This window comes from Nycticebus coucang, chromosome 14 (genome assembly GCF_027406575.1).
Source record: "Nycticebus coucang isolate mNycCou1 chromosome 14, mNycCou1.pri, whole genome shotgun sequence".
NCBI lineage: Eukaryota > Metazoa > Chordata > Mammalia > Primates > Lorisidae > Nycticebus > Nycticebus coucang.
The window spans coordinates 33,903,932-33,924,896 of NC_069793.1; the positions used below are offsets into that span (position 1 = coordinate 33,903,932).

The window sequence follows — 20,965 nt, forward strand, 5'->3', positions numbered from 1 at the left end:
AACATTATGGAAATCAACATATGTTGCATTAGACTATCCATATGTATTAGACTTACTTCAAAGGTGACATTCTTCTTGTTATAATTCCTTCTCATGTCTCAGTCCTTCTACCTGGGACTACCTTCTTTCTACCTGGTACATCCTTATTTTACTTATTTGAAGGCAAACTCTTTCAGTTTTTACCTATCTGAGAATGTTGTTATTTTTCCCTCATTCATGTAAGGCACTTTCACTTATCAAACTAAAGATAATCACCACTGACTTCTAATTTTCATAGTTGTTACAGAGAAGTGAGCTATCATTCTAAATGTTATTTCTTTGAAAGTAAGTATCTTTTTTCTCTTCCTGCCTTTTGTTGTTGTTGTTGTTTGTTTGTTTTTCTGAGACAGAGTCTCACTATACCACCCTCGGTAGAATGCCATTGTGTTGCAGCTCACAGCAACCTCAAACTCTTGGGCTTAAGCAATTCTCTTGCCTCAGCCTTCCAAGTAGCTGGGACTATAGGCGCCCACCACAATGCCGGGCTATTTTTTTGTTGTTGTTGTAGTTGTCAATGTTGTTTAGCAGGCCCGGGCTGGGTTCAAACATGCCAGCCCCAGTATATGTGGCCAGTGCCCTAACCACTGAGCTATGGGCTCTGAGCCTCTTCCTGCTTTTAATGTCTTCTTTTTTTCTTTGGTATTCTATAGTTTCACCACAATATATCTAAGAGAAGATTTCTTTTTATTGATTTTGCTTCGGATTCTTTGGGGTTCTTAAATCTCTGAATTTGTATCTCCCATTATTTCTGGAAAATTATCACTCATCACTCATCAAATATTCTTGTTCTTATATTCCTTTAATTCTGGTGTGTGTCAGAGCTCTTCATTTTGGATCTCCATGTCTCTTAACTTCTCTTCCATAGTTTTCATCTCTTTGTATGTTTATCATGCATTTTAACATCACATTTTCAGACATTTTTCTTCCAGATTATTATTGTTTTCTTCATCTTTGTCTAATATGATTTCAACTCCAAGCAAGGATCAGTCTATGGTATGAATTCTCAATGAAGCTTATTTTTCTTCACATAGCAAAAGTGTTTGAGATAATCTATTTTATCTTCAACCACCTGGAAAAATGTTATCTCTGGTTTACCTTTTCAGCAAAGTGTAGCCTACTGTGATTCCTGTTTTATGAAGGGAGATCTCCTATTTGATTTCCCACCTTGCTGAGCTCTGGAATTTGTCTCCTAACCTCTTCTCTTGCAAGACTGTGGAAGCAGAAACTAAACTTCCTTGGGGTTTGGTAAATTCCCTCAAGATAAAAGTCAGGTTCAGCATTCTGCACATCTTTCTAGTTCTTTGGTATGTCTTACTTTATTGTTAGGTCAATGACACATTCTAAAAGATTTTTTTTTTTTTTTTGCAGTTTTTGGCCAGGGCCAGGTTTGAACCCACCACCTCTGGTATATGGGGCTGGTGCCCTACTCCTTGAGCCACAGGCCCCGCCCCATTCTAAAAGATTTTTAAAAATATTTTTTGTCCTACACATTTTTAGTTGTTTTCAGCAGAGGACCAATCAACTTCACTTCTTGTGAAATTTTCTGTTCCCAAACATGTCTTTTCTTTTTGTTAAAAATCATATAATTCCCTTTGTCTCCTCACTGAGTGAATCAATATGTCTCAGCACTTTAGGGGAAGAACAGATGGCATCTAAAGTCAAGAAGTTATTGCATGGGGCACCAAAGATACCCTTATATTTAGAATGCAGTGAATCAACCGTCTAGAAAGTTGAATTTTATTGAAAGAAAAATAAATTCTTTAACACAGTGAAGGCTATGAGGTGGGCAGCCTGAGTCAGTGGCTGGAAGTGTCTGAGACTCAGGATTTGAGAGCCAATATGGAGCCAAGGGTGGGGGTGGCAGGGAGAGTCCAGTAGGCCCAAAATGAGCCAAGAAAAAACACTGTGAATTGTACTGATTACAAATTTTTCTCCAGAGGTTGAGGCAAGATAAGGCTAAAATCCAGAGAGCAGGCAGGATAACTCATGCATCAGCTGCTGACATAACCAGATGCCAGAGGCTACTCAATAGCCAATGAAGACAGGGGGCATGTTCTTTGAGGGCTGGGAGGATCCAGGGCAACACACAAGGACCTATATATAAACCACGGACCGCTTTTCCCAATGGCGCATGGTGGTTTATTGAACTTGCATCTAAACTCAGAAACCATCAAGAGGGGGAAAGGTGCATCCTTGAAAGGAGACAACAATTATGGTAAGAAGTCTGTACCTTCAATTTGATTGAATATGTATCCAAAAGGGCAGAGCTAGAACATAAACAAACAAAAAGAAGCTATTTTAGGCAGAAACTGGGACACCTCTAATTGGAATATCAAGCTTTCCACTCAAGAATGAATAGAGGATGAACAGAGATACCTTATAAGAAAGTACTTCCTTATTTAGGGAATGATAAAAAATTATCATAATTAAATAAAAACTCCCCAGATACTGTGGTTAATTGTTTTTTACCTTGGTAATATTTACCTTAAAAATAACATTTTGAGTGATGGTCTGGGATTTGTGACCTACTGATTTTAGGAATGAATACAGACTATTCCAAAGTTCTCTAGGCCATTCAGACAACATAGTAGCTTTTGCATGGTGTGTGTAAGTTACTGTACCCCAACAAAACTCTGGCTCTTACTTCTAAAATGAAGGGAAAGGGCTAAAGCACTTTATTAGCTAAAGTCAGACAAATTGTCCATGTATTTCAAAATGACTCAATCCAAGGGTCCTCCTATTTCTTAAAATGTCTGAAGAAGAAAAGAAAATTCTTACCAAGCAGGAAACTCATATAGCTCTCTTTCAAATCAAATACAATCTAATTCATTTAAGTCCAACTCCATCTTATTAAGGAAATCATATTTTCTTTCAGTCACATTTTTACATAATTGATTTTTTTAGCAAAAAAAAAGATTTTATTTCAGTGTATAGTTAAATGCAGTTTGTGCTTTGGTTAGACAGACTTTTAAAATAAATAACCTGTGATTAGAAAATGTGACATTCATATTACAGGATTCAGAATACTTTGAGTACTGTTACATATACTCATATATCAGATTTAATCTTCCAACTTTGCTATTTATCTAATAATTATTTATTATATATTTATGTAATGCAGACAGAGCAAGGAAGGAGAAAGACATGGCCTCCACCTAAATGAAGCTTATAGTTTAAGAAGTGGAAGCTATGAGTCAACAATTAAGAAACCATAAAGGGAAGGAGGCAGAGTTGATGAAAAAAGGAGAAAGAAGAAACTCGAAGAAAAGTTTAGTGATGCAGAAATCAAATCTATTGGTTGAGCCAGTTCATTCAGTTATACAGTCAGTATGAAGATTAGCCAGGCTGATTTTCTATATGAGCCTGAAAACTAAATCAAAGTACAGAATCTAGGAAAACCATCTAATAAACACTATTCTAGAAAGATTTCAATTCTTCTGTCAATTCCTTGACAAGAACCTTCAAAAATGAAGTGAAGACTAAGGGAAGATTTAAGGAAATATGAAAAATATGGAAATATGGAATTGTCTTTGTAGTGTTTCAGGCTACATTAATACACCAAATTATTCACTTCCCACTGATGATAGTTGCTCTGAGAACTGATTTCATGCTGTTTTCACTTTTAAATATTATTCAATTGATATAATAATATTGATGTAATAATATTTTTATGAACAAATAGCATTTCACCTCCCTAAGGATATCAGTATTTTTAAAGTATGTTAAAGCCTCACTAAAACACAAGATTGATGGATTCTTTTGGTTTCTTTTGTGACTAAGTTCACTAGAAAAATTTACAGGAATTCAGTTATTTTCTCACCCTTTGAAGAAAAAAATTGTACTTCTAAACATTTAAAGGTAAGGAGCAATGGACTGTCATATTCAAGGAAGAAATTGTTGAAAAAAAGTGAGATTGAGAGGATGTAATGTATTGGAACGAGCCACTGGAGAGTGATTTTAACATTTCTAAATTACTAAATTATGTTGTATCTGTTTGGATGGGCTCATGGAGACAAAAGAAAGTGAAAAGTTTATTAATCTATTAAGAAGTGATAATAATTAGCTGTCAGAATAAAGGGGGAGAGAAGATGGGAGAAGGCTCAAGAGAGTAAAATTGAAGTATCTATAATCTTCTTAATAACATATAGATGAAGGAGGGCTAATATAACTAAAAAACTTAGGTCACTGCTTAAAAATCGGACTTCCAGTACAAACGCTTTCTCTGGTGATGAGAGAGAGGAGAAAAAGAATTGTCATCAATTTAGGAAGCACCACAGCCATCCAGGGCTCCTGACAATGCAGCTGTGACATAGAGTCATGTGAACACAGAGAAAACCAATAAAGAAATGAATGGGAATGCACAGATTCCAACTGGGAAAACAGAGACTGGGGAGAAGCAGCGCTCCAGTCAGTTTAATTACATATGTATGGTTTTGTTGTCCTTCATTATCTCGACACCATATCTCTCTGTTTCCACGAAGGACAAAATGAAAGCTCTGTAAACACCAAAACAAAAATTTAAGTAGTTTAAAGGAAGAACTGACTGTGGTAGTTATACATTTGGAAATTTTTGAAACTTGAGTTAATGTTTTATCTTTCTGGATTTTTTTTTTTTTTTTTTTTTGGTGATGTGTTATTTTAAAAGGAGGAAACTCTTCTGGGCTTCCTTCATCTAACTGGAAAGTCAAGTAAGCCCTCTCCAGTCCACAGTGATGCTAAAGCCAGTGTCATAAGACAAGTTGGAAGTGAGAAAATCTAAAAGTAGCTAGAAATTAAGGTACACATTTCAGATATGTTCAACAGAAATAAAAAATGCTTGAGATAGTGAAAAAAACATCTTAACTCCACATCCTAACTTTGAATTGACAGGTGTCACAGACAAAGCATGAGGGGAAATCTTATTATTATTATTAATATTTTTTGGCCTTTCTCTTCCCTGGTTTAGTAAGAAAGGGAGAAATACTAGCTATTTTACACCAAAACTTAAATGTGACAGCAATTTTCTATTCAGACCTCCCCATCTCTCCTGTGTATTTAACCCTTGCTACATGACCTTTTTTGACTAAAACCAGCATAAACATTGATTTGCTAAGTCGACTGAATTGCTTAATATTTTTGCTGTAGAATACTTACAAATCAATTTCAGATTTACTTCTTGAAGTTATGTGACCCCCCACTACTACCCCTTACATGAGTGAATTTCTTTATGTAATTAGATAGTTTCTAATGAAAATATAGGATGAATTTGTCATAACATTTGCTATTTCTTCTCAGTAACCATAGTTAAGGAAAAGCAGCTTCATGTTGCTCCATTCATGGTTAATAGAGACCTATCTAAATGATACCAGATAGTCTCCCATTTGCAATTTGATTTCTACACCAGTGAAAGGTTTTCCGTGAAAGTGGGGAATGAAATGGAACTTCTTTAATTCAAATTTTACTTATTAGAATTGTACTAAGTTGGCTTTATTGTTTGCCACTATCGTTAATATGTTTACAAAGGAAAATATTATATTAAAAAAGGAGAAAACAAACTGAAAATAATCCTAGTCATCAGATTTTTAAACATTTACCTATATTGCTTTTCTCCTAATTAAATGCAATTAATGTTATTTACTCTTCTTGCAAATTAGTGCATCATGATTAGATGCTGTTTCAGTGTTTAATCTTCACAACCTTCAGATTTTGTTTATAATGTATTTACAACACTTTTTTCATTATAATTAAAAAATTCTAAAACCTTTTCCTGGAATGTAAATTAATGTAATGGTACTTACTTTATACTAGCTTTTTAAAAAAATATTCTCCCCTTCCATAAAGAGAATGCCATGTTTCTTGATTTGTATTGGCCTGCCATGTCAGCACATCTGCCGAGGCCACACGTATCTGTCTTCGTCATGTCCTTCAGATACTACCAGGACTCTGGCACCATCTGTGCAGTGATTCTCTGAGGCTTTTCCTGCCCAACACGACTTTCCTTTTCTTTGCACACTGGTGTCTATATTCTCTTGAGGAAATTTCTCCTACTTTTAGTCTGTGTGGATTATGGTGTCTTTGCCTGGGTTCTTCAGAAAGCAGAACCTGAGGCCACTGGTTTATTTGCATCTGTATTCTGTATAGGAAGTGCAGTCAGGGAGCAGGAGTAAGGGACCGGCAGGGAAGGAAGGAGAGCCGATATGAGGATGTGCTGTCAAGCTGTTCTGCAAGAAGCTATTTAAACAGTATTCCTAGGAGAGTCCCTTCTGGGGGACAAAGATGGGAGAACTTATCCATCAGTGTCTATCTATTTTTGGTCAAAGGTTTACTCAAGGTCACACAACTGGAGTACTGGGTCAAAAAATAAATGCAGAAATCTAGCTCCAAAGCTCTTAGCCATTTTAGTAGATGTTCTTTGTCAATGATAAGAGCTAAGAATAAAATAGAAACATGGATAGGAATAGGGAGGGTTGAGGGGAGGAGAGAGCAGGGCAGAGTTTAGAAATTTTGGATTCACCAGGGATGGCTTCACTGTGGTGAAATTTGGGTAAAGACCCGAAGAATAAGCAGATCTCTAGGGAAAGAATATGCCAAGAAATGCAAAAAGGCTGGAATGATGTATTTGAGGAACAATGAGGTAAAATACGTAGAGATGCATTCTGAATGAGTGAGAAGGAGAATAATAGGAGATAAAATCAGAGAGGAAAAAGGGGGTGCAGATCATGCAGGGTTTTGTAGGCCATTGGATGACCTTTGCCTTTTATCTGAGATGGGAAGTAATCAAAGGGTTTTGCAGCAGAGGAGTAATATCTCTGACTTAATTATAAATGGAGTCATTCTGATAATAGAGCGAAAGGGGCTGAGGTAGAAGCAGAAATGATCAGTTCAGGCTTGGCACCTGTAGCACAGTGGTTATGGTGCCAGCCACATGCGCTGAGGCTGGTGGGTTCAAACCCAGCCCTGGCTAGCTAAACAACAATGACAACTGCAACAGAAAAATAGCGAGGCATTGTGGCGGGTGCCTGTAGTCCCAGCTACTTGGAAGGCTGAGGCAAGAGAATTGCTTGGGCCCAGGAGTTTGTGCTTGCTGTGAGCTGTGATGCCATGGCACTCTACCAAGGGTGATATAGTGTCTCAAAAAAAAAAAGAAAAAAAAAATTGGAAGAAAGGAAATGAGCAGTTCAGAGGCTTTTGCAATCTCTAGGTGAGAGGAAATAGTGTCTTGGACCATGGTGGTGGGAGTGGAGGTGATGAAAAATGTGTTGAGTCCTTGATGTATTTTGATAATACAAGAAGGTTTTGTAGATTGATTAAATTAAAAATAAATGACTAAATAATTTTAAAATTAAAATTGGGGCATTAAAAAAGACATTTTAACTAACTTGTGAGATACAAAAGAAAACATGATGAAAAATTATAAAAGGAAATATTTAGAACAACAGCAAAAAGTATGGGATGCAGCTAAAGCAAATCTAAAGGAGATTTTTTTAATATTTATTTTTTTATTAAATCATAAATACATAGATCATACATACATTAATACATTTATGGGGTACAGTGTGCTGAATTCATACAGAATTAGGAGCATTTACATCACACTGGTTAATATATACCTCATCTCATTTACTTAATTATTGTGTTAAGACATTTATACTTAATAGATCCAACATGTACCCTTGCATTATGTACCATAGGTGTGATCCCATCATTCACCCTCCTTCGATCTGACCTCCCCCCTCTCTTCCCAATCCTCTTCTTCCCTCCTTCATCTTGGGCCATAGTTGTGATCTATTCTTCATATGAAAGTGTGAGTGATTGTAAATTGATTTCAGAACAGTACTGAGTATATTGGGTATTTTTTCTTCTATTCTTGAAATACTTTACTAAGTAGGATATGTTCCAGCTCCATCCATGTAAATGTAAAAGAGGTAAAGTCTCCATTGTTTTAAGGCTGCATAACATTCCATACACATAACACAATTTGTTAATCCATTCATGGCTCATTGGGCACTTGAGCTTCTTCCATGACTTGGCTATTATGAATTGAGCTGCAATGAACAATCTGGTGCAAATATCTTTGTTATAAAGTGATTTTTGGTCTTTTGGATATACACCTACCCTGTTTCCCCGAAAATAAGACAGTGTCTTATTTTAAGCTGTGCTCCCAAAGATGCGCTAGGTCTTATTTTCAGGGGACATCTTATCTTTCCTGTAAGTAGGTCTTATTTTTGGAGGATGTCTTATTTTCGGGGAAACAGGGTAGTAGAGGAATTGCAGGATGAAATGGCAGGTCTACTTTTAGATCCCTGAGTATTCTCCATACTTCTTTCTGAAAGGGACGTATTAGCTTGCACTCCCACTAGCAGTGCAGAAGTGTTCCCTTTTTTCCACATCCACGCCAACATCTATGGTTTGGCGATTTTGTTATGTGAGCCACTCTTACTGGAGTTAGATATATCTCAAAGTGGTTTTGATTTGCATTTCTCTGATGATTAAAGATGATGAGCATTTTTTCATGTGTCTGTAGGCCATGCACCTATGTTCTTCAGAGAAGCTTCTGTTCAAGTCCCTTGCCCACAATGAAATGGGATTACTTGTTCTTTTTTTATTAATAAGTTTGAATTCTCTGTGGATTCTGGTTATCAAGCTTTTGTCAGAAGCATAATCTGCAAATATCCTCTCCCATTCTGAGAGCTTTCTGCTTGCTTTAAGTACTGTGTTCTTGGCTGTGCAGAAGCTTTTTAGTTTTGATCAGATCCCAGTAATATATTTTTGGTGTTGCTTCAATTGCCTGGGGTGGGGTAGTCCTCGTCATAAAGTATTCTCCCAGGCCAGTTTCTTCAAGTGTTTTTCCTGCCCTCTCTCCAAGAATCTTTATAGTTTCATGTCTTAAGTTTAAATCTTTTATCCAGTGAGAGTCAATTTTTGTTAATGGTAAAAGGTATGGGTCCGGTTTCAGTCTTCTACAAGTTGCCAGTCAGTTCTCCCAGCACCATTTGGTAAATAGGGAATCTTTTCCTCAATTTATGTTTTTGATGGGCTTATCAAAGATCAAATAATGATAAGTGTCTGGGTTCATCTCTTGGTTCTCAATTCTGTTCCATACATCTACCTCTCTATTTTTGTGCCAATACCATGTTGTTTTGATCACTATAGGTTTATATATACAGTTTGAAGTCCGGTAGTGTGATTCCTCCTGATTTGTTTTTATTTCTGAGTAATGTCTTGGCTATTCAAGATTCTTTCTGGTTCCATGTGAAATGAAGTAGTATTTTTTCCAGATCTTTAATGTATGATAGTGGTGCTTTGATAGGGATTGCATTAAATTTGTAAATTGCTTTGGGTAATATGGACATTTTAACCATGTTGATTCTTCCCAGCCATGAGCATGGCATGTTTTTCCATTTGTTAACATCTTCAGCTATTTCTTTTCTCAGAGTTTCATAATTCTCTTTATAGAGATCTTTCACGTTTCCAAAACATTGAAAAAAAAGGAATACTTCCCAACACATTATCACCCTGATCTCCAAACCAGGAAAAGACCCAACAAGAAAAGAAAATTGTATACCAATATCTTTAATGAACATAAATGCAAAAATATTCAATAAGATCCTAGCAAACCGAATCCAGCAACATATCAATTGAATTATACACCATGACCAAGTGGATTTCATCCCAGGGTCTTAAGGTTGGCTTAATATACTTAAAACTATAAATATAATACATGACATAAACAAACTAAAAAACAAAGACCACAAGATGCTCTCAATAGATGTGGAAAAAGCTTTTGACAATATCCAGCATCCTTTCATGATCAGAACACTTAAGAAAATTGGTATAAAAAGGACTTTTCTTAAACTGATAGAGGCCATCTACAGCAAACCCACAGCCAATATCATATTGAATGGAGTAAAATTGAAAACATTTCCACTCAGATCAGGAGCCAAGCAAGGTTGCCCATTGTCTCTACTGCTTTTTAACATTATAATAGAAGTCTCAGCCATTGCAATCAGGCAAGAGAAGGTGATCAAGCATATACAAATTGGGCAGAGAAGATGAAACTTTCACTCTTCACAGATGATATGATTTTATACCTGGAAAATCCCAGGGACTCAACTACAAAACTCTTAGAAGTGATCAAGGAATACAGTAGTGTCTCAGGATACAAAATCAATACTCACAAGTCAATAGTTTTATATATACCAATAATAGTTAGGCCAAAAAAAATAGTCATGGATTCTATTCCCTTTACAGTTGTGCCAAAGAAGATGAAGTATTTGGGAATTTACCTAACAAAGGACGTGAAAGATCTCTAAAGGAGATTTTTAACTATGAATGCTTCTATTAAAAAGGAAGAGAAGCTAAAAAATGAATGATGTAAGCATTCAACTTGAGGAATAAGGAAAATGGACTCAAAGAATTAGAAGGAAAGAAATTTTAAGAGCACGAACTGAGGCAATAGGTAACGCATATAAAACAGAATCATCAAAGCCAAAATTTTGTTCTTTGAAAATGTTAATGAAATGGATATAACCAACAAGTAAAAAAGAGAAATGATAAATAGTATTAAGAATAAAGGATGTAAGTATAGATGAGAAGAGGATAAATAACTTTATGCTAATAAATGTAACTTTAAAGAAATGGTCAAATTTCTGAACAAAAGTAATATTAAAAAATGCAACATAAAGAGATAGAAAGCCTGATTAATCCAATATCCATAGAAGAAACAGAATCAGTAATTAAAAATCTCTTCACAAGGAATTCCATGACCTAATAGTTTTAGTGATAAATTCTACCAAATATGTAGGAAACAATTATTTCAGAAAATAAAAAAAGAAGCAATACTTTCCAGTTCATTTCATGAGACTAGAATAACACTGACACCAAATCTTGATGAAAATAACATAAGAAAATTGCATGTTAATTTCATTTATAAATGTCCACACAAAAAATCCTAAAGAAAATATTAGCAAATTGAAATTAGAGATCTATCTAAGAAGATAGTATATCATGACTAATTTGAACTTTTTCAGCAATGCTAGATTAGTTTGAAATTTTAAAAAATCAATACAATTAGCACATAGCTGATGAAAATATAATCATATGAGTACATCTCAATAATTGCAGGAAAAGAGAGCAATGTGATTCAAAACTCATTTTAAAAAAGTATCTTAATGAAATATAAAGTCCTTAACCTGATATAGAGCATTTATATTCCACACAGACTTTTGAAAAACTATCCCAGCTGATTCTAAAGTGTATATAAAATAGCAAAGGGCCAACAAGAGCCAATTCACATAAAAATTAACAAGGTGGGAATAGCTCTAGGTGGGTTCGCAGGGTTTCATAGTGGGAGCTTCTCTTGGGCATTTGGTGGTTCAAATTCTATCCTCAGGGTCTTCTGTGAGCAGAATTTACTGAACTTCCTTTTGTGTTTTTAACCTGGAGGGGGGAGCATGTGTACAATTCCCTTCCTTAATCTTCAAGGTGAAGTTCACTTCCCCTGTTGCTTGCCAACTGAAGCAAGCCTGGACGTACAGAATAAGAAGGAACAGAGTTGTGCTCTTCAATTTCAGAGAGAAGTTACTTTTCAAGAGTTCTAAAAGTGTTAGTAAGTATTGCGTCTCTTAGATTCAATCTCTAAAATACTTACAGAGACCTGATCTTACAACTAGGTGCTATAGGTACTGGAAACACACTGACCCATGTAGGAAGTTGTTCCATGTGAGTTTCCATGAGTCTTGATTTCTCGAGAGATAGATGTTAAGGGTCAGCAGTCCCAAGCATCAGTGCCTGCTCATACCCTAAGGTGGCTTTGCCCAGTTCCAAGGGTATTTCTCACAGTCCAACAGCTCCTCCACCAGCATGGTGCCCACTATAACCCAGTCTTCTCACTCTAGTTCTGGGACACTGAAGTCCTTAGAGAGTGTCCACTCAAGAACCATATTCTATTCTGGAGGTTCTTACATGAGGAGCCTGTTCCTGCCCCTTGGGCTTAATATGGGCCCTTCAGTATGGATTCTCCAATCTTGAGTATGAGAGGGGTGAAAGCCATCAATATTGCTTTCATGAACCTCTCCTGGAAAGAACAGATAAATACTAGACATACAACAAGAAACACTTGGATGTTTAGGAAAATGCATCCTAAAAGCTCAACATTGCATACATAGAAAATCACACTGGAAATGGAATCTTTGTAAACACAGAGCTGGTGGGATCCACAAACATCATCCTTGGAATAAGAACTTTGAAATTTTATTTTCATTATACAGAAATGAAGATTTTGTATTTTTTTTTTTAATCTAACTGTAGATATAACTGAAGGAATTAAGAGACAAATACATCATGTAAGAATTCTTGGCAGTGGTACTTGTGGAGAGGTAAAGCTGGCTTTTGAGAGGAAAACATGTTAAGAAAGTAGCCATAAAATCGTCTGCGACTGGAAATTTACTATCAGCTCAGCAAGAAAGGCAGACCCAGCTCCCAATGTTGAAACAGAAATAGATGTTATAACTAACTAAATCACACTTGCACCATCAATATTAAAACCTTTTTTGATGCAGAAGATTATTATTAATATATTGTTTGGTTCATGATGGAAGAAGGAGAGCTGTTTGACAAGATGGAGGGGAATAATCTACTAGCAAGCTGTATTTTAAACACATGCTCTAGGCTGTACAATGGAATTATACATTGGGGCTTAAAGCCAGAGAATGTCCTGTCATCTCAAAAAGAGGACTGGTTTGTAAAGATTATTGATTTGGAGCAGTCTAAGATTCAGAGACAGACCGCTGTCATGAGAACCTTATATGGTACCCCCATCTACTTGGCTCCTGGGGTTCTAGTTTCCAATGGGACTGCTGGGTGTAACTGTGTGGGAGACTTCTGGAAATTAGTTATTCTTTCTATCTACCGTAGTAGGTAGGTATCCACCCTTCTCTGAGCGTAGGCCTCAGGTATCACTGAAGGATCAGATGACCAGTGGAAAATACTACTTCATTCCCAAAGCCTGGACAGAGGTCTCAGTGGGGGCTCGGACTTTGTCAGGAAGTTGTGGATAGTGGGTCTAAGATGTGTTTTACATTAGAAGAAGCTTTAAGACACCTGTAGCTTCAGAGTGTCTAGTTTGGATAGCATCCTTCTAGCCACTTTCTGTGTCATGTTCATTTGCTGAAATAGAGGACTCCTTCCTGTTTGTCTTCAAGGATGAGGACATGAAGAGAAAAATTTCAGGGCCTGCTGTCTGAGGAAAACAAATCCTCAGCTCCCTCCCAGGTTCCATCTTAGCCTTCCATCAGTCAAAACGGTCCCATGGAGGGGAAGCAGAGGATGCTGAGACCACGGAGAACAGAGCTGGGCTGTGTGCTGCTGTGCCATGAACACTGTGGTGTGAACATGGAAAGAACATACCTTCTTTCACTCTGCTGTCATTGTTCTTTTCTCTAAGTCTTTTTTCTAGTTTGTATTTTAATTACGGGATAATTGTTTTCTCACAATCATTAATATACAGTTAAAAACCTAATGAAAAAAAAAAAGGAATATCAAGGTGGTATTCTTGCCCCAATAGATACCAAGACTTACCAGATAACAAATTATTGTAATCAAGGCAGTCTGGTCCTGTGCAGGGAAAGACAAACTGACAAACTGAAGGGACCAGAAACAGACCTGCACTTATATGGGATTGTGAAATTTTACAGAATGGTCATTGAAGATTAATGAAGGATGCTGCCAGGACAATTTTTTATGCAGGTAGAAAAAGAAAGAACAAACTTGGGCCTTGTTTAACATCACTTATGGTCAGCCCTTCCTCTTCTTCCACGAGTATCTGTCTCTGTGAATGGCAATAACACTCACCCAGGTGTCCAAGCTCTGACTCCTTTTATTGTCCAAACATATTCTATTAATGCTCAAGTCTGATACATACACTCTGCCCTCCTTTTTCTTGTCCTTTACTGCCGTAAGTCCTACTACTACTGAGATTTCAGGACTTAGTTATATGGCATTTCTGAATCAGGTTCTCCTCCTATGTGGTCCCATAACTCTCATAACCTGTCCTTATGATGCTTACACTATTTTAGTTGCCAGTCTATTTCTAGGTTAAGTTTCTGAGAACCTCCCCTGAAAACTCCTTGAGGGAGAGACTCCTGTATGGTTCATGGTTTTATTTCCAGTGCATAGTACTGTGCGTCTACAATATAATAAACAATCAGTAAATATTTGGAGAAATCATGAGTCAATAAACGAATGTACAGAACAACTGGATTCTACAACAGAAACATCTGAAATATGTTTAATTTCTCTTATTATCATACTCTGTTTTAGGGGGAATATTCCACCAATACATTCTTTTTTGCCAAATATGTCTAGTTTATGGTGATATTACTTCAGGCTTCTATAAAACCACTTTTCACACATTCTTTCTTCACATCGATTAAAGATACTTCACATGTGAGCAAAAAAATTCCAAGTTAATTCAGTTGAACTTTTCTAGAATGGTATTTCTATAAAAGGGAATAAATCATCCACATTGCAACATAACACAGGTTGTTACATAAATTTAAAAAATAATTATATTTCCTCTTTATTCTAATAAACATTAGAATTATTAGAACATATATCTTAGGTCCATCAATGACTTTTTGTCGAATGAATGAGATTAAGGGAATAAACAGTGTGTCTAATATTTCTTTAATCTAGACATGACTAATCTTATTTACTTATTACTAAATTTTTATCATTTCTTTCTGAAGGCGTTTGATTGGCCAATAGAAGGACTGCTTGTTCCAAACAGTCCTCCCATGAAAAAACCCATCTGTAAGACACCACAGCAATATGTCCCTGTGAGACTCAGAGTTCTGCGGAATGGAGACAAGAATAAAAACAGATCCCTTACTGTACTCAGTCCAGACATTTCACCAGGATGGAAGTCACAGTAAGAACAACCTGTTCATACTTCTTATTAAATACTCTTTCTATTTTCTAAAGATTTTTGTCTTCTTATTAAATACTCTTCCTATTTTCTAAAGATTTTTGTCTTCATTATGAACATTTTTTTTCCAGAGGATTTCTGTGTTTATTTAGAAAAAGAGATCTTGATATTCGAAGATGAAAATAAGTATGAAGATTCATTTAGTTTCTATGTCAGGAACTCAATTTGAACTCTGCTGATTTAGATTAAGCACAGAAGATGAGTTAGAAATGACTAACTTTGATTTTAAAAAGTGCTGTAAGCAATGTATATTTTGAATTAGCATTATTGTTTGAGATTTACTAATGTATTTTGAAATAGCTGAACTTATGAATTCCTTCCTAAATATAATTTGTAATTTTTATTTAAGTTATTATATATAATTATCTACATTTAAACCTTTGACATTTTTTACTAACAAATATAGTTCTCAAAAGTATAGCTGTATAATTTATATTCTTTACTTGGAATTACATTTTTATAGGTTATAATCCTAAAAAAGCATTGATCTGCACTTTAGCTTACTTTATGACTGGAGTAAAATCTTTCCAAACACCCAATATTTCTCCAGCATTAGAGAACAATTGCCTGTTATACTTTCATTTCATTTTATGGCAAAAGAAATCATAGATCATTGAAAAGCTCTGGTGTAAAGAATGAGTTAAATACATTGTTTCTTATATTATTAGCTGCAATATTACCTCTTGACCTTTCTTTTGAGATGTTTAGAATATTTGAGGCTGCTGATAATAGTTTAATATTACTTTCTTCACATTGATTAAACATACTTCATACATGGCTGAACAATGAGTAACATTCAGATTGGCTGACCACTGAACTGCCTGTAAAGATGATAAAGTAAAAAATTAATCTTCAAAGTATAGTCAAGCCTGAAATTGAAATCTTTGACGCATACATTTCATAATTAGCTCATTCTGCTAGATATAAAGATGTTAGGGTAATGTCCTTAAAGTAGTGTGTGGACTTTTTAAAAACACCTAATGTTAACATGTAAATTCTCTTCATTCATACATTTATTTTTTTCTAGTTCTGTATTTTTAATTGTGACTCAAAATTATATACTGGTATCATCTTATCACATTTGTGTTTTAAAAATTCATGATTCCGTCAGGTAATTCAAATATATTTTGAGAGATTGGCAAATTTGATTAACTATCTAGGGCAGAGTATGCGAAACTCTCTATTGCCTGTAAGGTATGTTCATGGAACAGTGTGTCCTGGTTCACCAAATGCTCAGGTATTAGAGAGTCACTTTGTTCACCACACCAATTAATTATTCCCAAATAATTAAAACACACTGGCATGCACTTATAAGTAAAACTCTACTAAAATTAGTTTAAGCTTGTATTTGCTGATTCAGAAAGTGTTCTATAGGATCATCAATAGCATCTTGGCACCACCCTTACCCCAAACCCCTAAGCTGTACTAGTTAACAGAAAGTTTCAGTGGAAAGAGTCTTAGCCTACATTGAAGATTGACTGTGTCACCCAGATTCAGGGAGCACCACTCACATTGTTATTGTTATGAATGGCATTCTTGAGTTGTGCAAGCCCTGCCATGCTACTTTTAATAAATCTAAGCTACATATCCTCTAGAAGAAATAAATTTTATTAACATATAGCATCTGTTTGTGGTGGCTCACACCTATAATCTCAGCACTCTGGGAAGCTGAGGCTGCAGGATCTCATGAGTCCAGGAGTTTGAGATCAGCCTGGGAAACCCTGTGCGACCCCCTCTGTACAAAAAGTTAAAATATTAGCTGGGCATGGTGGTGTGTGCCTGTAGTCCCAGTTACTCAGGAGGCTGAAGCAGGAGTATTGCTTGAGCCAGGAGTTTGAGGATGCAGTGAGCTATGATCATGCCACTGCACTCTAGCCTGGGCAACAAAGTGAGAACTTGTTTCAAAAACAAACAAACAAACAAACCCTGAAAACCATATAGAGACATATTACTTGCCTGAAGAAAGAGGTTGGGCTGTTTAGTATCTGTACAAGCAAAATCATGCTAGAATGATGAAATACTTATCCATTCTAACCAAATCCATCCTACTCTCATAACATGTTGTCGTTTAGTTCTTTAATAATTTATCTGAGACAGTTTTAAGGTTTTTTAAAATTGTTATTGATTCCTCCATCTACAAATCTAAAGGCAGATCAAATAGTATTTGTTCATTACTTAGTTATTTATTACTCTTGTTGAGGATAAAGATCTTGTCAATTAGTCTTGATAAAGGCTATCAGGTTCATATAAATTAAGACCTTCATAATTTTTCTTCCATCACAGGCAAATTTCATCTCTTAGAACTGTAAATTAAACAAGGAAAATTTGATAAGTGATAGTCTAAAGAATGTTAAGAGGAAAGGCCCAATATGAGGTGCTAAAGGATTATTTTATAATTTTAATATATATATTACTTATTAGTAAGTTATGATCTGTGGACTCACTCAAGTTCCTTAATAGAGCTTTTAAGGCCCTTTGTGACCTATCCCTGCATATTTCTCTAGCTCTATTTCTTATCAACACTCCTCCTATTCCCATTGTGACCCTCTCCAATTTCCCAACACCTCTAATCTGTCTTTATGGTACAGATTTTTTGAGAATGAATTTGGACTTCATTTCTAGATGTTGACTCTGAAATGGATGCCCCCTCCTTTCAAGTTAGTTGTAGCTGCTCTGTCCTCCACTTCTGCCATCTCCCTGGGCTTTCCACTAGCACAGTACCTACCGTTCTGTTTCATGATTAACTGCTTATGTCTCTATCCACAAGACAGAATACAGGAATGATGTCTGATTCATCTATAGCAGATGTGCAATCTGCTATGGTATGTCATGGAACATTGTGTCCTGGTTAATCAAGTAGAAAGGTATTAGAGAATCACTTTGTTAACCACATGATTTAGGGCTCACAGTAAGCCCTAAATCAGTGCTTATTGAATGAATAAATAACTATATTTGATCATCATATCTGATGAATGAATGAATACCTATGCAGTATTTAAACACTATTTCACTTAATAAAATATAGTCATTTTAAACATGCACAGAATAGTTTTCTAAGTTGAAAATTTGAACAAAGATATTTTTCAAATTTAGTATCCTTTTTCTATAAGCATCATTTATTTTTCAGTTTAAAAATATTTTTAGGTTTAGATTAATATGAATAATAGGACAATATATGAATAAAACATTACAGATAAAATGAATGCAATCTCTGACTTTTCTTCAAACACGATAAATTTACTGTTCAGAGAATTCAGCATTATTAGAAGAGGATTAAAATAGCAAAAATTTATTTTCTTATATGAATTACTCCTAGTATAAATGCTGATGCAATAACATGTTATATTATTGAATATTTCATATGAAGGTTAATTTTTGATTGTGATAGTTTTTGAAATGTATTTTCTAAAGAAAGATTATTTTAGGGACAATCATGACAATTTGTTTCACATGTCAAAATGTGTTGAGAGATAATTAGTGTATCCCAATATATCAATCAAATCTTGGATTGTTTATTTCAGAAATGTTAACCCTAAAAGGAAAGAGAAAAACTGTATCACTAATTATTCTGAAACAGAAACAAACCAGACTGAATTTCACCACTTTTTGGAAAGGTAAGTACTTAATATTCTAAATGCACAGGAATTTTTTTATTTAAATGTTTGAATGAATACACATAACAGATAATACATAATACATATGCTTCTACATGAGAAAACAGTTGTTAATATAATGATTCTGGAGTTTTGAGTCTGTAAAATATATAAACTATGAGCATCTATGATACAGTACTAATTTGTACCGTTTTTCTCCCCAAATGTTAAGGTCTGGGAAATCCCCTAGATTTCTGAACTACCAATTCTACAAATATAAATTAATCTCCCTTAACAGTATGTTTCACAATTTATAACACCTTTCTTTGGCCTATATTTGCTTAAATTGAGGGCAGGGTAGTTAAATTTTATATTTTATCTACTATAAACCAATTTTATTTTATTTATTTTATTTTAGAGACAGAACCTCACTGCTCATTTTGTCACCATTAGTAGAGTGCTGTAGCATCACAGCTCACAGCAACCTCAAACTCAAGCGATCCTCTTGCCTCAGCCCCCCAGTAGGTGGCATTACAGGCACCTGCCACAATACCCAACTACTTTTTTTTTTTTTTTTCAGAGACAGGGTCTTCCTCTTGCTCAGGTTGGTCTTGAACTCCTAAACTCAGGCAATCCACCTGCCTCAGCCTCCCAGAGTTCTAGGATTACAGGTGTGAGCACATTACCACACCTGGCCCATAAACCAATTTTAAAAATCACTATCTTAGTCCATTTTGTGATGCTATAAAGGAATACTTAAGACTGGGTAATTTATAAAGAGAAATTTGGCTCACAATTCTGATGGCTGAAAAGTTCAATCTTGGACTTCTGCATTTCGTGCGGGCTTTAGGCTGCTTGCACTCCTGGCAGAAGGCAAAGAAGAACTGATGTGTGCAGAGATCATACAACAAGTAACAGGAAGCAAGAGAGAGAGGAGGTTATTGCCAGGTTCTTTTTAACAATCAGCTTTTACAGGAACTAATGGAGAACCCACTAACTTGTAAGGGAGAGCATTCATGTATTCACAAGGGATCTGCCATGACCCAAACACCTTCTATTAGGCCCACCTCCAGTATTGGGGATCAAATCTGAATAGGAAGTTTTAAGGGTACAAACATCCAAACCATGGTACTAACCTATAATTATATTTGTGAAATAGGTTATTATTTTTCTTTTAATCAGTATTTTCCTAAAAATGAAGTATTAGACAAGTGCTCAAAAGCAGCCCACCTAGTACGAAATTTTTGGTAAAATATGCCTTGTCAAACACGAAGGGACAATCTTATTGAATTTAAGGAAGATTATACTATCTTTAGTTTTCTAATAATTCACTCTAAAATAGTTTTGAGGTTCTCTTCTGTTGTTGGTTTTTCCGTCTACAAAGCTAAGGAAATCTCTGATAATAAAAGAAGTCCCATTTTAGAATAATAGATACAGAACACTTTTTGATACCTTCCACCTCCTGTAAAGTTTGCGGCTACATGGAGTATTGGAAAGACTGTGGGATTAGGAAGTACAGGAATTGATCCCCCCCCCCCCCAGCTTTGCTATTAACTAGCTGGAAGGCTTTAGCAAGGTGCTGCTCTTCTCTGAGCCTTGTTTTTCTCCTCCATTAAATATCCAGCCACATCATATGAAAAACAGAGATGTACATAGCTGGATACTTTCCAGACAGACCTAGAACCAGGAAAGAGAATCCCTTGAGGAGCAGCTGTCAGGAAAGCCATCTGGAAAGGAAGGAAAATGAGGCAGAAATACGAAGCAAGATTGCGAAAAGAAGAAATTGAGCACCTGTGCCTTCCTGGAGGCTTTGTTACTATTTTGAAATAACTTGAAGGATGTAATGGAGCTCCCTGGGGGTGGGGGGGTGTCCTGGCAAGTGATTAGTGCAAGGAGACCTCCACTACTACAGAGCTATCACTGTCTGTGGAGCTGGAGACACGGGTCCTTCCGTCTCCCCACTGCCCTTTACTCTCAGGGACCCCTGGGTTGTATGAAGCCCAGTTCTCAGGGAAGCAGCTCCACCTGAGTCTCCCCCTTTGTTCCAGTCTTGAGAAAGCAAAGTCAGAAATAAGACTCTGCTTTCCTGCACTCACTACAAACCCAAACAAGCCACGTAGTTGCCCATCCTAACTCCCGGGGTGAGAGTCAGAGGACTTTATTTCTTCATCTTACAAAAAATTTCAGGGCTCTTCTTTCAATATCTTGGCCTCAGTTTCCTCATTTTGTAAATCTAATACTTATCATTCTACAACGATGCCCATAAGGAGGCCATATGATAGAGTAAAAGACACTGAGAGATTTGGGTTTGAATTTCATCTTTCCTATTTACTAGCTATATGACCTTGAGCAAAAAACTTCACTCCAG

The 20,965-nt window shown here is 35.9% G+C and overlaps 1 protein-coding gene across 1 annotated transcript in view; it reads left to right on the plus strand.

The window, feature by feature from the left end:
- DCDC1 (doublecortin domain containing 1) overlaps positions 1-20,965 on the plus strand; it is a 520,443-nt gene that overhangs the window by 436,325 nt on the left and 63,153 nt on the right. The window contains 1 exon segment of the mRNA XM_053562883.1: positions 14,766-14,947. Coding sequence (XP_053418858.1) covers positions 14,766-14,947 — 182 coding nt within the window.